The sequence below is a fragment of the Anabrus simplex genome, chromosome 1, assembly GCF_040414725.1.
Source record: "Anabrus simplex isolate iqAnaSimp1 chromosome 1, ASM4041472v1, whole genome shotgun sequence".
Classification (NCBI taxonomy): domain Eukaryota; kingdom Metazoa; phylum Arthropoda; class Insecta; order Orthoptera; family Tettigoniidae; genus Anabrus; species Anabrus simplex.
In genome coordinates this window covers 1060468132-1060481642 of record NC_090265.1, presented here as the reverse complement: position 1 = coordinate 1060481642, position 13511 = coordinate 1060468132, and the positions used below count along the sequence as shown (strand labels likewise).

The following is a 13511-nucleotide window of genomic DNA, read 5'->3' as shown; positions in this document are numbered from 1 at the left end:
CTGATAGTGGATAGTGTCGACTAGGGTATAGCCCAATATTCGTCCTCTTCTATCAAAGTCCTGTTCATCTGTGGTGTGCGTCTCGTGAATGTTGATGATATCATTGTTGAGGTTGTCATGAAAAATGTCTTTGGGCAATTATCAAGAAACAGATGAGAAAAATGGACTGCACTACCAAGGATGTTTTGTGCTGTAGTGAAAGTGTGGTTTCGTGACCAAGAAATAAGGGAAATATGTAAGAAATTCATTGATACTGTGCCGAAAATGGAAATGTTAACTAAAGCCAAAAGTGGACATATTAAATATTAAAACATCAATATGAAGTGAAATTATAACATACAACCTTAACGAAAAGCAAACATGTCATAATGGAATAAACAAACTAACCAAAGCTCAATATGTCACCAAGAACACATACAACAAAGAAGACTTCTCAATAGCCACAAAATTAAAGCATTATAAAACAGCCATACAACCAGAAATAACATACGCTAGTGAAACCATTTTCAAAACAACTAATACTGCAGCAATAGACAGAATACTCAAAATAGAAAGAATAATAATCAGAACATGTATAAACAAAAAATACCAAGAAAATGGACTCTGGAGACTAGTTTCTGACAAAACAGTCTACAAAAAATAGAATAAGTAATGAGCACTATCAGGAATGGACAAATCTCATTCTTTGGTCACCCAATTAGAACACCCAAAAATAGAATCAGTAGGATAATAATAGAAAAATTGTGGAACAGTTAGAGTAATATTAAGTGGATTACAGAAATCAAGGATGATATGAAGGAGCTACAAATCACAGTAGAGGATTTAAAAAACAAGACACTCAAAAACATATACACCAACCAGACTACAGACCAAGATCAACAGACAAACCTTGGGAGGAGTGATTTCAGACGAGGAGAGAAAATCAAGATCGGAGAGAATGAAGAAGTACTGGGTTGAGAGAAAATCTAAAAATCCATTGTATAATTGACTATAGTGGTCCAATGAAGGCCATAAAATGTAAAATAATTATTATTATTTATTTTACGCCCACATTGGAGCACTGAAATCAATCTATATACAGTCAAGTCTTATGAATATTGGTTACAAATTTGGTTGATGTTTCTTCTTTTGTTCCCAGAAATGTTTCATCGTCTCTGACCTGGCTGCCCATTCTTCGTCAGTTATGTTGTACTGTTTGCGTGTATAGGTCTTCAGTTTAAGTCTCACGTCATTATTTCTCAGGATCCTCTTCTCTTCTCTGTTTTCAATTTGTTGAATTGTCAAGCCTAATTCATTTAAATCTTCTTGGACTTCTTTGAACCAGTGATTTTTAGTTTTACTTTTCCAAAAGTAGTTGAATAAATGTTTGAGTATCCTAGTCTCTGGTAGTCGTAATATGTGACAGAAAAAAAGCAACTCTTCTTTTCCGCATTGTATCTGTTATAGACTCAGTCTCCTGGTATACAACTTCATTAGGTAGTAATCGCCATTGTCCATCTACTTGGTGTTTTTTGTTTAGAATTGTTCTAATGACTCGTCGATCTATTTTCTGTAATTTATCTGTAGTTGATTTCGTATTCAAATTGAATAAGGTTTCACTAACGTAGGTTGCTTCAGGCTTAATAACGGAGTTGTAGTGTTTAAATTTTGCATTTATCGAGAGAGATTTCTTCTTGTACGTTGGCCAAGTAATGTGTTGTGCTTGTTTTAATTTGGTAATTCTATTTTCAACTGATATTTTCTCTTTTAAGTTCCAAGATATTTAAATTTATTAACAACCTTAATTTGTTTGTTATTAGTCAATGTGATAGGTGATGTTTCCACTTTGAAGGATGGCATCATTTCCGTCTTTTCAAAGGAGATTTGTAATCCAATTTTTGCTGCTATTTGTTCTAATTCTTCAATTTGGAGTTTAGCCTCTTCCACACTACTTGCAAGTAGCGCAAGGTCATCTGCAAATGCTAGACAATTGAGCTTGATATTTTTGCCAATCTTCATGTTTGGCTGACATTTTTTAGACCATTCTCGCATGACTTTCTCCAATGCACAGTTAAACAGTATTGGTGAAAGACCATCCCCCTGTCAAAGTCCAGTCCGGATTTCAAATGATTCACACAACTCTCCTCGGAATTTAACTTTTGCTCTAGTGTTCTTGAGGGTAACACCAATGAGATTAATGAGTTTCTGGTGTAACCCAAATTCTTTAAGGATTTTAAGTAATGACTCACGATGAATACTGTCATATGCTTTCTTGAAGTCAACAAAAATGATAACTAGCTTTTTGTTTCTCATTCTTTGATGGTTCATAATCCACTTAAGACTAATGATTTGGTCAGGACAACTTCTTCCAGGTCGAAATCCCCCCTGATACTCTCCAAGTTCTTGGTCGAGCTGTTCTTGAATTCTCGTGAGGATAATTCTAGACAGGATCTTATATGTGATATCAAGTAGAGAGATCCCTCGGTAATTATTTGGATCCAGTCTATCCCCCTTTTTGTGTATTGGATGAATTATAGCTGTATTCCATTCTGCAGGCAGCTTTTCAGAGTTCCATATGTCTATGATGTGTTTGTGTAGGTTTTGAAGTGTTTAGTTATTTGCATTCTTCCACAGCTCTGCAACCACTTGATTTTCTCCTGCAGCTTTATAATTCTTGAGCCAATTAATCGCTTGAAATACCTCATGGAAATCTGGTGGAATAACTTTGTCTAAGCGTGTTTTATTTTTTGGATCAGGTGAAAATTCTAGGTATTCTTTTGGGTCTTCAGCATTTAGTAATTCTTTGAAGTGATCAGCTAGAATTTTGGCATTCTCCTGATTATTGTGTGCTAGTTGTCCTTGTTTATTTCTCATCATGAGTGTAGGTGGAGTATACCCTGATTGATATTGTTTAAATATCCTGTAATAGTCTCGTGTCTTATGTTGTTTGAATGATTCATCTATGTTAGCTAGGTTTTCTTTTTGATGGTCTCGTTTGATTCTTCTAAGTTCTTTGGCCGTTTGCCTTCTAGCAATAGTTAGTTCATCTCGAGATTGTGCCGTTTTCTTTTGTTGGTCATTTAGCCATGCTTTGTGTCTTTTCTGTATTGCCATATCACATTCCTCATTCCACCAGGCGTGTTTCTTTCTCCTTTTTATAGGAGCAATTTCTTCGGCAATATTTTTTAGTTTATCAATAATCGTTTCCAGTTTGTCGCTTAGAGGTGTTTTGGATCTCTCTGTATACACAGCATTATTTATTAAGTAGCTGGGGTCATATTTCCTCCTTCTAGTGAATTTAGATGGTTTGTGATGTTTTCTTGGGGTTAACTTGATTTTAATCTTTGAAATATAATGATCAGAATCGATGTCCACCCCACGAAGGACTTTGACATTATAAATTTCTCTATGGTATTTTTCATCCATTGCTACGTGGTCTATCTGAAACTCACCCAGTTTAACATTAGAGGCATTTCCAGGTCATTAATTTGTGTGGTTTTCTCTTAAATCTTGTGGTTTCAAGAATAAGCCCACGGTCTGTGCAAAGCTCAGTTAATCTTTGACCATTTCTATTTGTCAATTTGTGTGCTGGCCATTTACCTACCACTGTGCGATATTTTCTCTCTTGTCCAATTTTCGCGTTGAAGTCTCCAAGCATAATTTTAGCATGGTTGTCAGGGATATTTGAAATCAGTTGGTCAAGCTCCTCCCAAAACATTTCAGTTTCCTCTTTATTTGTCCTGTTTTTTTCATTTGTTGGCGCATGGACATTAATCAGTGTATATATTTTGTTCTCTACTCTAATTGTTAAGGTTGCAGTTCTTGATGAGTTCATTGAGAAATCCTCCACTGAATCTAATATGCTAGTATGAACCAGGAATCCCATTCCAAATTGGGGAACATTTTTCATTACTCTCTTTCCTGGAGGTCCTTTGTAAAGATGATATCCCCCAGATTCAAATGGGTCCTGATCTGTGTTCCGAAGTTCTTGTAGGGCTGTGATTAGAATCCTTTGTTGATCCATGACATCAGTTAAGTGTTTCAACTTCCCAATTTTCATTATTGAATTGATGTTTAATGTTGCAGAGAAAGATAATTTTCCTGGTTTATTGAATTTAAGTCTGTGTCTGTATCCGTGGTTCGTCTGTTGGGCTTTCAGGCGCTCCGACTTGCCATGATCTTCTATGTGACACCCCACCGTATCCGAATGGTGTCTTTGCTCGGGTCTAGAATGTTGGATGTCCAAGTCGGTGGATTCTTTCATTAGAAGACTCTCCATGATAAGTTGATTGTCTGATCATTGATCAATGTTCTGACCATGGTCAGGAGTTACAATCCCAGATGTGATCTGGGAAGGTGATTCATCCTAGTTGTTCAGGACTGGGAGTAGGCATTTCCTCCATACCCCTCAAACGTTATGATTTTCCCGCCAATACTCGGGTGGTTTCCCACTGGGCGGTGGGGTCGCCACATCCCTACGCCTAAATGTAAAATAAATAATAAAATGATTTGTAAAATAATTTCAAAAAATAAAATTTTATCTCTGTTCATATTAATATGCACAAGACTGTTTCTGTCTATTGGACCTTCAGGTATGAATGTATTATGTTTGTTTAATAAATTGTTGTTGTGTTGTTATGGAAATATATATAAAGATTCTGAAGAAACATTAATGAATTTAAACATTCTTTGAATAAAGGAAAGAATTCTATAATAAAGTTGATGGTTCCGAAGTGATAATCATTTGATGTAATTTAGAAAGGAAACATGCCTTTCATGTGATCTTGTAGAAGATAAATAGAAACTGTAGGACTGCTAATCAAGAGTGTTGGTTGGATTAAGGTGATTAAGCAGTGAAGGGAAAGGGAAGGAGTAAAGTAGGAGGGATCATGTTTTACATGAAGTAATATGATCACTGGTAATGATTTATTGTGTTTCAGATATGTTGAATAGTGTTTCAAAACATTTACAACAACCCTCTTATCAACAGCTACAATAGACATGGTCAAGATGGCTGTGCAGATGATGTGCTCTGGTATTGTTGTTGTGTTATGGAAATAAGATTCTGAGGAAACTGTTCTTTAACATTGATGAATTTAAACATACTTTGAATAAAGAATATAATTCTATAATAAAGTTGATGGTTCCAAAGTAAATAAGTGCCAGGTCATTTTTAAGGCGTCACTGGTAATTTGTGCTGTTTATACGTGCATTTCAATTGTGAACTGATGTTGTTCGCCAATGATAGTGGCCGTTTTAATCAATCTTGTTTTATCAGTCATAGATTGGATGTTACCAAGCAAACCATCCATTGAAAATAGCCCACACAATATACTACATTTAGCACATGTAACTGCCAATAGATGCAGGTGAAGGGGCCCACAATAATGTGGTACTTAGTTTAATCAACCCTCTCTTTCTAAGAGTGCAGTTGGACCTGTAATCGATTCCGCTTATGACAATGTTATCGGAATGGATTGTCTGATGCTTGCTGGATATGGATGTTGAGAATAAACATACATGCTAATGTTAAATGAGTAACAATATTAATAAAGAATTTTATGTTATTAATATTTAAAAGAGTTCAGGATACTACAGTCAAGAAAGATCTCACCAATGCAATGCAAAGAAAATTAAATGAAATCCTTAAACATTCCCAGTTTCTTCTCAATGAACAAGAAGTTTCTAAACTTATTAATATGAATTCTAAATTACCTACAACCAGGGCCCTACCTAAACTAAATATACCTCTCAAACCTATCATCAATTTTAGAAACAGTCTCGCTTAGAAGGTTTCCAATTCATTCAAAGACTTTTGAAAAAGTACATTTTTCACAGCTAAAACTTCAAATGAGAACTTAATTCAGTTCCACAATAAAACTAAAAATCTAAATCTACAATCCAACTATTCTGTTCATTCCTATGACATCACAAATATGTATTCTAACATTCCTATTAAAGAAATAAATTGATGTTGTGCTCTTCAATCCTGTTCTCTGATGGATTTGTGAAAAATGGAAGTATCTACTCAAAATGTACACAGTTTCTCAAGAATCATCACTTTAAGATGAGCGTAGGCTGATTTCATGAATAAATGAACATAGAAGGAGGGGTGATGGTATTTATTTATCTATATATTTATTTGTTTATTTTCCATGTTCAGATACACTGCGAAATAATGTTTGTTCAGTATTCGGCTACAAGGAGAGCTTTATCATTGGCCTACAAAACATCTTCCTTTGTGCACAGAGATGGTAATTGCTGACGAACCAGAAGGTGTTCTTCATCCTGTAGTAGTCCACAATCACAAGTCATGTCTCCTTGTTCATAGCCCAACTTAACTAGGTTAAACTTGCACTTTGAAACACCTATCCACAGTCAATTGAGGGTCTTCCAGACGGTATACAGAAGGTGAAAACCTGCAGAAGGTTCTTCCTTTAAACTCAGGGTTGAATTACGTACTTGCTGTTGCCACAGTTCATACCTTCGTTTTTCTGGCGTGTCAACAAGTGGTACGGTTGTTCTTAAAAACTCTTCCTTGACCTGAGTCTAATCGGCTACACCTGATGGCCATAAAGGGGGTGACGTGGATCGGTTGATTGCTTCCGACGTTCAACTTCTGCTGCTACTTCCCTTCCTATGTGAGGAGGGGTGATTCCTGCGATAGAATAGATATTTTCTGTTGGAGTTGATTTCAGACACTCAGCAATTATGTGACCACTCTCGTTCATAGCAATGTCGACTTGCTTAGCACGGGCAGAGTTTCTCCATATAGGTGATAAATATTCTGCAGCTGACAACAGTATTATTCCTAGTGCACATCTTGTGTTTGTATTCTGACAGTGTTGCTTGAAAGATAACTTTCTGTCCAGTTTCACACCAAGGTACTTTGGTGTATAACAGTGTTCAAGGACTACTCTCCATTCCACGTGCAGTTTTCTACTGGCTTCTTTGTTATGTAGATGAAAGGCACGAACTTGAGTTTTGTTGGAGTTGGGTCTCAAATTATTGTTCTCTTAGTATGTAGCAAGTTCTTTCAGAGGTTTTGCTAGCTTTTCTTCACCCTCTTCAGTGTGTTCCCCCATGCTGCCACTGCTGTCTCATCAGCGTAGATAAACTGCTTGACTTCGGTAGGAATTGGTTGTTCATTAGTGTAGATTCTATAGAGCAATGGTGCAAGAACACTTCTTTGGAGTAATCCATTAGTTTGAGTTCTCCAATGGCTGTTCTTATTTTGAAGAGAGACGTAAAACTGTTGATTTTGAAGAATGCATTCAAAAATTTTGTAAAACCATAGTCCCTTGTTGTTGGATACACTTTATACACAATGTCTTATGATTAATGGTATCATAAGCTGCATTAAGGTGTATAAAGGCATAGCCATCCTCTATATATTGTGGCAGCTTGAGAACTTTTCCATTGTATGTACTTGTTCAGGTATGAGAGCTTCATCTAGAAGAAGTTAAATACTGTTCAGTATCATTTGCTCAAGAATTTTGAAAAGATGACACTATAGAGAAACGGATTGAAAATTCTTAGATTCATTTGGCTTCCTGCCAAGCTTTAAAATAGCTACAACATGAGCTTTCCTCCACATCTTTGGAATCTGGCAAGTGGTGATGCAGTTATTCATGAAGTTAAGGATACATTTCAATATTTCAGGCCCAAAATGTATTTGTTCTGTTCTCAACTCATCCACTCCAACTGCCTTATTATTCTTCATGTGGTGAATTGCTTTTCATCCAGGGAGTGTGAAGTGAGTGGTTTTCATCTTCAAGTTCACATTGATATTCCAGTCTTTTTGTCCTCCTGGTATTTTTACCATTAAGTAGTAGTTGATGAGCAATCTGATTGGGTGTAACTTCACTCTAAGTATCTGAGGTGAAGTTGGATCATTGCTAAGGATCTTAACTGTTTTCCATGCACGTCAGCTATTTTGTTTCTTATCCAGATTTGCATTTAGAGGGCACCATCTCTCTTGTCTTGAGGTGGTTATAGCACTAAGCAACTCCTCATTTGCTTCCATTGTTTCTTCTGAGAAGGGATCATTCTCGAACAGTTGCTGGTATCTTTCAAGGGTAAGTTTTGAGTCATGAGTGAGTCCAGCTACATAGTTGGTGCGGCATCCCTTGGAATGTGTTTCTGGGTCAGTTTTATGGATGATTCCACTTCTGGTCGCAATTTAATGATTTGACTCTCCAAGTCTTCAGCAAACTGGTCCCGCTGTGCTCTTTTGAAGTTGAAGCGCCGTTTTAGCGGTACTACGTCCGGTTGAACCACTGATCTTATGCAAGTGATAGCTCTGTGTTGTGTGCCTGGAATTGGGCCTTTAACATATTTTATAGTTTATTCAGAGATCATATTACTGACAAAAATGTTGTCTGGATCATAGCCACGTTTCCATCTTCCACTGTGAAACGAAGGTCGTAGTTTAGGGTTGTAAATGAATTTGATTCCAATCCTTTCAGCCCAGTTCTCCAATTCCTCACTGTTTGCATTGGTATGTAGATATCCCCATGTAGTACTGTGGCAGTTGAATTCCCCAGTGACAAATTTAATCCTCTGAGATTGGACATTAGCTGACTCCTCAAAATTAAAGATGATGTTAGGTGGTTTGTAGACAGATGTTATTGTACATGACTGGTACCCAATGGTTAAGATTTCTGCATCATTGGTGGAAGTCAAGGCAGCTGTACATATAGTTAGGTCTGGTTTGGTGAAGACAGCACTTCCGTATTGATCGTGAGGTCTCTCTAAGACTAGTTTCATCCCACTTTGGTCTGCGGCTGTTTGGTTCCCAATGGGTCTCTTGTAGAACCAGAATGTCACAGTCAGATTGTTTACACATTTCACCTAGAAGCAGTTCTTTATTTGCAGAGAGTTCTTCAATATTTATTGAAGTTATCACCAGTGGTGGCTTTGCAAAAAGCTGTTTATTCATTGTGTCCATTATATCACAGTGCTTCGGTTGTAGAAGGATCAGCCATTGGGATTTTCTCAACATTGCTCAGGGTATGTCCAATTATTTATCGCAATCTTCAGGGAGGTTCCTTCTGTTCTTTTAAATGGTAAGACAATGAGATTATCATCCTGTGAGAGAAGTGTCAGTAGTGTGGTAGATTTCATTGTTTTACTTTCAGTATTTTAGACCATTTTCTTTACACTTCTGTGAGGGCTATCCTCTTAGTGGCTGTTACCACACTATGTTTACACCCATGATATTGAAATGACTTCCCATGACATCCTGCCATTTATTGAATCTAAAATTGAACCTAACCCCATGGCACTACAGCCCTGAAGGGTCTTGGCCTACCAAGCGACCGCTGCGCAGCCTAAAGACCTGGAGATTACGAGGTATCCTGCGGTCAGCACGAGGAATCCTCTTGGCAGTTATTCTTGGCTATCTACATGGGGCCACTATCTCACCATCAAATAGCTCCTCAATTGTAATCACGTAGACTGGGTGGACCTTGAACTTTCAGCTCCAGGTAAAAATCCATGACCTGGCCGGGAATCGAACCCGGGGCCTCCGGGTAAGAGGCAGGCATGCTACCCATACACCACAGGGCTGGCATTTATCGAATCTAGGTGAACTAAATACTAACTTTCTGAGGATGAATGTGTTTCACTATTTATATTTGGTACAATGTATGTTTACATTTCAGCTGTTCCGTCCCTCTCCTGGAGAAGGGAACACTTCTGTTGTGAGAGGTCTTGTAAAAGAGAGTACTCTCACAAAGATACTGAAAAAGAAACAAGAAATATTGAAAAAAAGAGAAGAGGCATTGAGACGTAAACAGCAGGAACATGAGAGACAATTAGAATTTCAGCATCAAGAAGAATCTCTCTACCAGCAAGAAATTCAACCAGAACTTCAGAGACAACCAGAACTGAGTGAAAAAGTGCCAAATGGTATGTTAATATCCTTTTTATTCTTTATTTAATAAAAAATCTTTTAGCTGAAGATGTTCCATAATTGGAATGAAACATGTCCTTAGGCTGAATTATGTCATGGAAGGTGGGAATCTCCTTATAACTTAACCTTAATTGTGTTGAGCCAATACGGGACAAAATATGAGATTTATAAGCTGTCATTCTCTCCATTGCACTCCTCAGTACTGAATGTTAGCTGACCACTAGAGATGCAGAATGTCGACTAGGCATCATGAAGACAAAGATACTTGGATGGACAGATGGTATCATCTAATTTGATTACATCTCCAATGAAAGAATAAGGGAACTATTTGTTGTTGTGCTAATCAAAGGTGGTTTGGGCAGTTGCTGTGATCAGCAGTAGACACCATCATGGAGATGGGCTATACCCTGCAAGTTACTGAACAAAGACCAGAGGGGCAACCAAGACAACAGTTGGTTGATGCACTACATAAACACCTCAAAAGCATGAAACTCCACCCTGATATTGGCCATGGCAGGAAAAATGGAGACAGCAGATCCATATAGTGTGAGCTCTGCCACTAGCCAGTACAAATACTATGATCCATGTTCAAGCACTAGTTGTCCTGAATTGTGTGGTTGTCCAATTTGAACCATTTATAACTAAAAGTGGTATGAAAGGTAAATGTACCAAAGGCATAAAAGGCATTTATTTACTCATGATTTGAAGAGGTTGACTTTGCATTACTTGGGATATTTGCAACCATACTTTCAATCTTCTACTTTTACTAAGTCCTGATATGTGGCACTGTGTTACCAAACTCAGTGCAGAGAAATTATAAAACTTACAAGTCCCATTCCAATAGTTGTAATCTGAAATGGAACATCGGAACTAAATACAAAAGCTGTGTACATTATATTGGAATGCTGGGTCTAAATGGGTTAATACAGTAGATGTCCGTTATAGCGAGAATTTATGGTTACTGAGCCACCAAGGTTTGTTCTATAGGTTTTAAAATGTTACCAACAAATGTCAGCAACTACCTGAACTTCATTTTTATATCATAAACGGTAATTCGCTCCTGGAATAAGAAAAATAAAATGCACCCTACCACGTGTCGTTTGTAAACAAATATGGCAGCCGCCTGGAATGGAGCAGATGGTGTTATTCATAATTAGCTTGCATATATTGATATTGAGATTCAAAACAAAAGTGTGCGAATCGTAAATAATTAATCCTCAAATGATATTGGTGAAGGTGAATCTTGTTCTATTTCCGAAGAGCCATGGCCAATGAATAATTCAAGGTTTACATTAGGTGCAACAACATCAACAGGTAGAAACATCAGTAATAACTGGATTTGGGAACTTCAAGCTAATAAAGGTACTGATGTCACATGTAAGCTAGATTGTGAAATTGTGCGTGGTAGAGAGAAAGTTAGAAGGTAATCCAACAGAATTATGATAAAGATGTTGATTCCGATAGGGAACCTGAAATATTTGTTCCGAATGAGTAAATTTATAATACCAATATAGTTGGTCCATTATTGGACGTTATAAATTTTCCAGCTAACTCATTCCTGGTTGCCAGGGTTTTGCCCCAGTGTGTTAAGTTGGGCTCATCATTTGGTAAATAGCACACCTACCAAGATGCATGGCTAGTGCATACCATGGAGGCCACCGGCAGTGCCAATGCACTATGAGAGACTTTGTCTCATTTTCAAAAATTGATGCCCGCCTTGCCATCAGGTGATAAAGATGCAGATTCACATAGGGAACCTGAAATATTTGTTCCGAATGGATAAATTTGTAATACCAGTATAGTTGGTCCATTATTGGACATTATAGATTTTCCGGCTAACTCATTCCTGGTTGTCAGTATTTCACCCCAGTGTGCCAACTGTATTGGTATTATAAATTTACTCATTCGGAACACAGAACTATAAATGGTCAGTGAATTTCTAACCCCACAATTCTGGGATCATGAAAAAAAAAAAAGAGATACCGATGCTTATGTCTATAAATATCTTGCAACTTTGCCAAATTGCCCTCACAATGGTAATATTCCCTTGACATCTCAGGGTCGATATATTGGCTACTACAAATAAGAAATGGCTCCAACTCGGAAGAAGTTAGAGCCACCCAGGCGATGCAGAGTAGTGCAGCATGGAGACTCTGCAAGGATACCTCAATAAGGTATCTCAAATGAGAGGTTGCTTTGCATGTGGACACCTGTTTTTTCAGTGTTGTATACATGAGAGGACTTCTTCAAACCATAAATGTATAATGGAATGCAAGAAAAGTTATTTATATGTGTGTAACATCCGTGTATATTTTCGTCTGCATTTCCTTCAAATAACTGAAAAAATAAATAGTATGTTAGTATGTAAGGGCACAATTCTGTCCAAAAAATTGGCAGGTCAAAGGGTTAAGAAATATAATTGCAGTTTATATTCGAGGCTTGCTTAAAATGCCTAAAATGCCTTAAAATGCTTAAAAAGCAGTAATTGCACCTATCTATAAGCAAGGGAACAGGAAGGATTGCAACAATTATCGAGGTATCTCATTGATTAGTATACCAGGCAAAGTATTCGCTGGCATCTTGGAAGGGAGGGTGTGATCAGTCGTTGAGAGGAAGTTGGATGAAAACCAGTGTGGTTTCAGACCACAGAGAGGCTGTCAGGATCAGATTTTCAGTATGTGCCAGGTAATTGAAAAATGCTACTAGAGGAATAGGCAGTTGTGTTTATGTTTCGTAGATCTAGAGAAAGCATATGACAGGGTACCGAGGGAAAAGATGTTCACTATACTGGGGGACTATGGAATTAAAGGTAGATTATTAAAATCAATCAAATGCATTTATGTTGACAATTGGGCTTCAGTGAGAATTGATGGTAGAATGAGTTCTTGGTTCAGGGTACTTACAGGGGTTAGACAAGGCTGTAATCTTTCACCTTTGCTGTTCATAGTTTACATGGATCATCTGCTGAAAGGTATAAAATGGCAGGGAGGGATTCAGTTAGGTGGAAATGTAGTAAGCAGTTTGGCCTATGCTGACGACTTGGTCTTAATGGCAGACTGTGCCGAAAGCCTGCAGTCTAATATCTTGGAACTTGAAAATAGGTGCAATGAGTATGGTATGAAAATTAGCCTCTCGAAGATTAAATTGATGTCAGTAGGTAAGAAATTCAACGGAATTGAATGTCAAATTAGTGATACAAAGCTAGAACAGGTCGATCATTTCAAGTATTTAGGTTGTGTGTTCTCCCAGGATGGTAATATAGTAAGTGAGATTGAATCAAGGTGTAGTAAAGCTAATGCAGTGAGTTCGCAGTTGCGATCAACAGTATTCTGTAAGAAGGAAGTCAGCTCCCAGACGAAACTATCTTTACATCGGTCTGTTTTCAGACCAACTTTACTTAACGGGAGTGAAAGCTGGGTGGACTCACGATATCTTATTCATAAGTTAGAAGTAACAGACATGAAAGTAGCAAGAATGATTGCTGGTACAAACAGGTGGGAACAATGGCAGGAAAGTACTTGGAATGAGGAGATAAAGGCTAATTTAGGAATGAACTCTGTGGATGAAGCTGTACGCATAAACCGGCTTCAGTGGTGGGGTCATGTGAGGCGAATGG

At 37.6% G+C, this 13511-nt stretch overlaps 1 protein-coding gene across 2 annotated transcripts in view; it reads left to right on the top strand.

Annotated features, from left to right (window-relative positions):
* The window catches only part of LOC136857968 (uncharacterized), a 121532-nt gene that overhangs the window by 43104 nt on the left and 64917 nt on the right, over positions 1–13511 (top strand). For both annotated transcript variants that reach the window (XM_067137109.2, XM_067137110.2), the window contains exon 3: positions 9645–9891. In XM_067137109.2, the coding sequence (XP_066993210.2) occupies positions 9645–9891 (247 nt within the window). The remainder of the gene's footprint in view (positions 1–9644; positions 9892–13511) is intronic.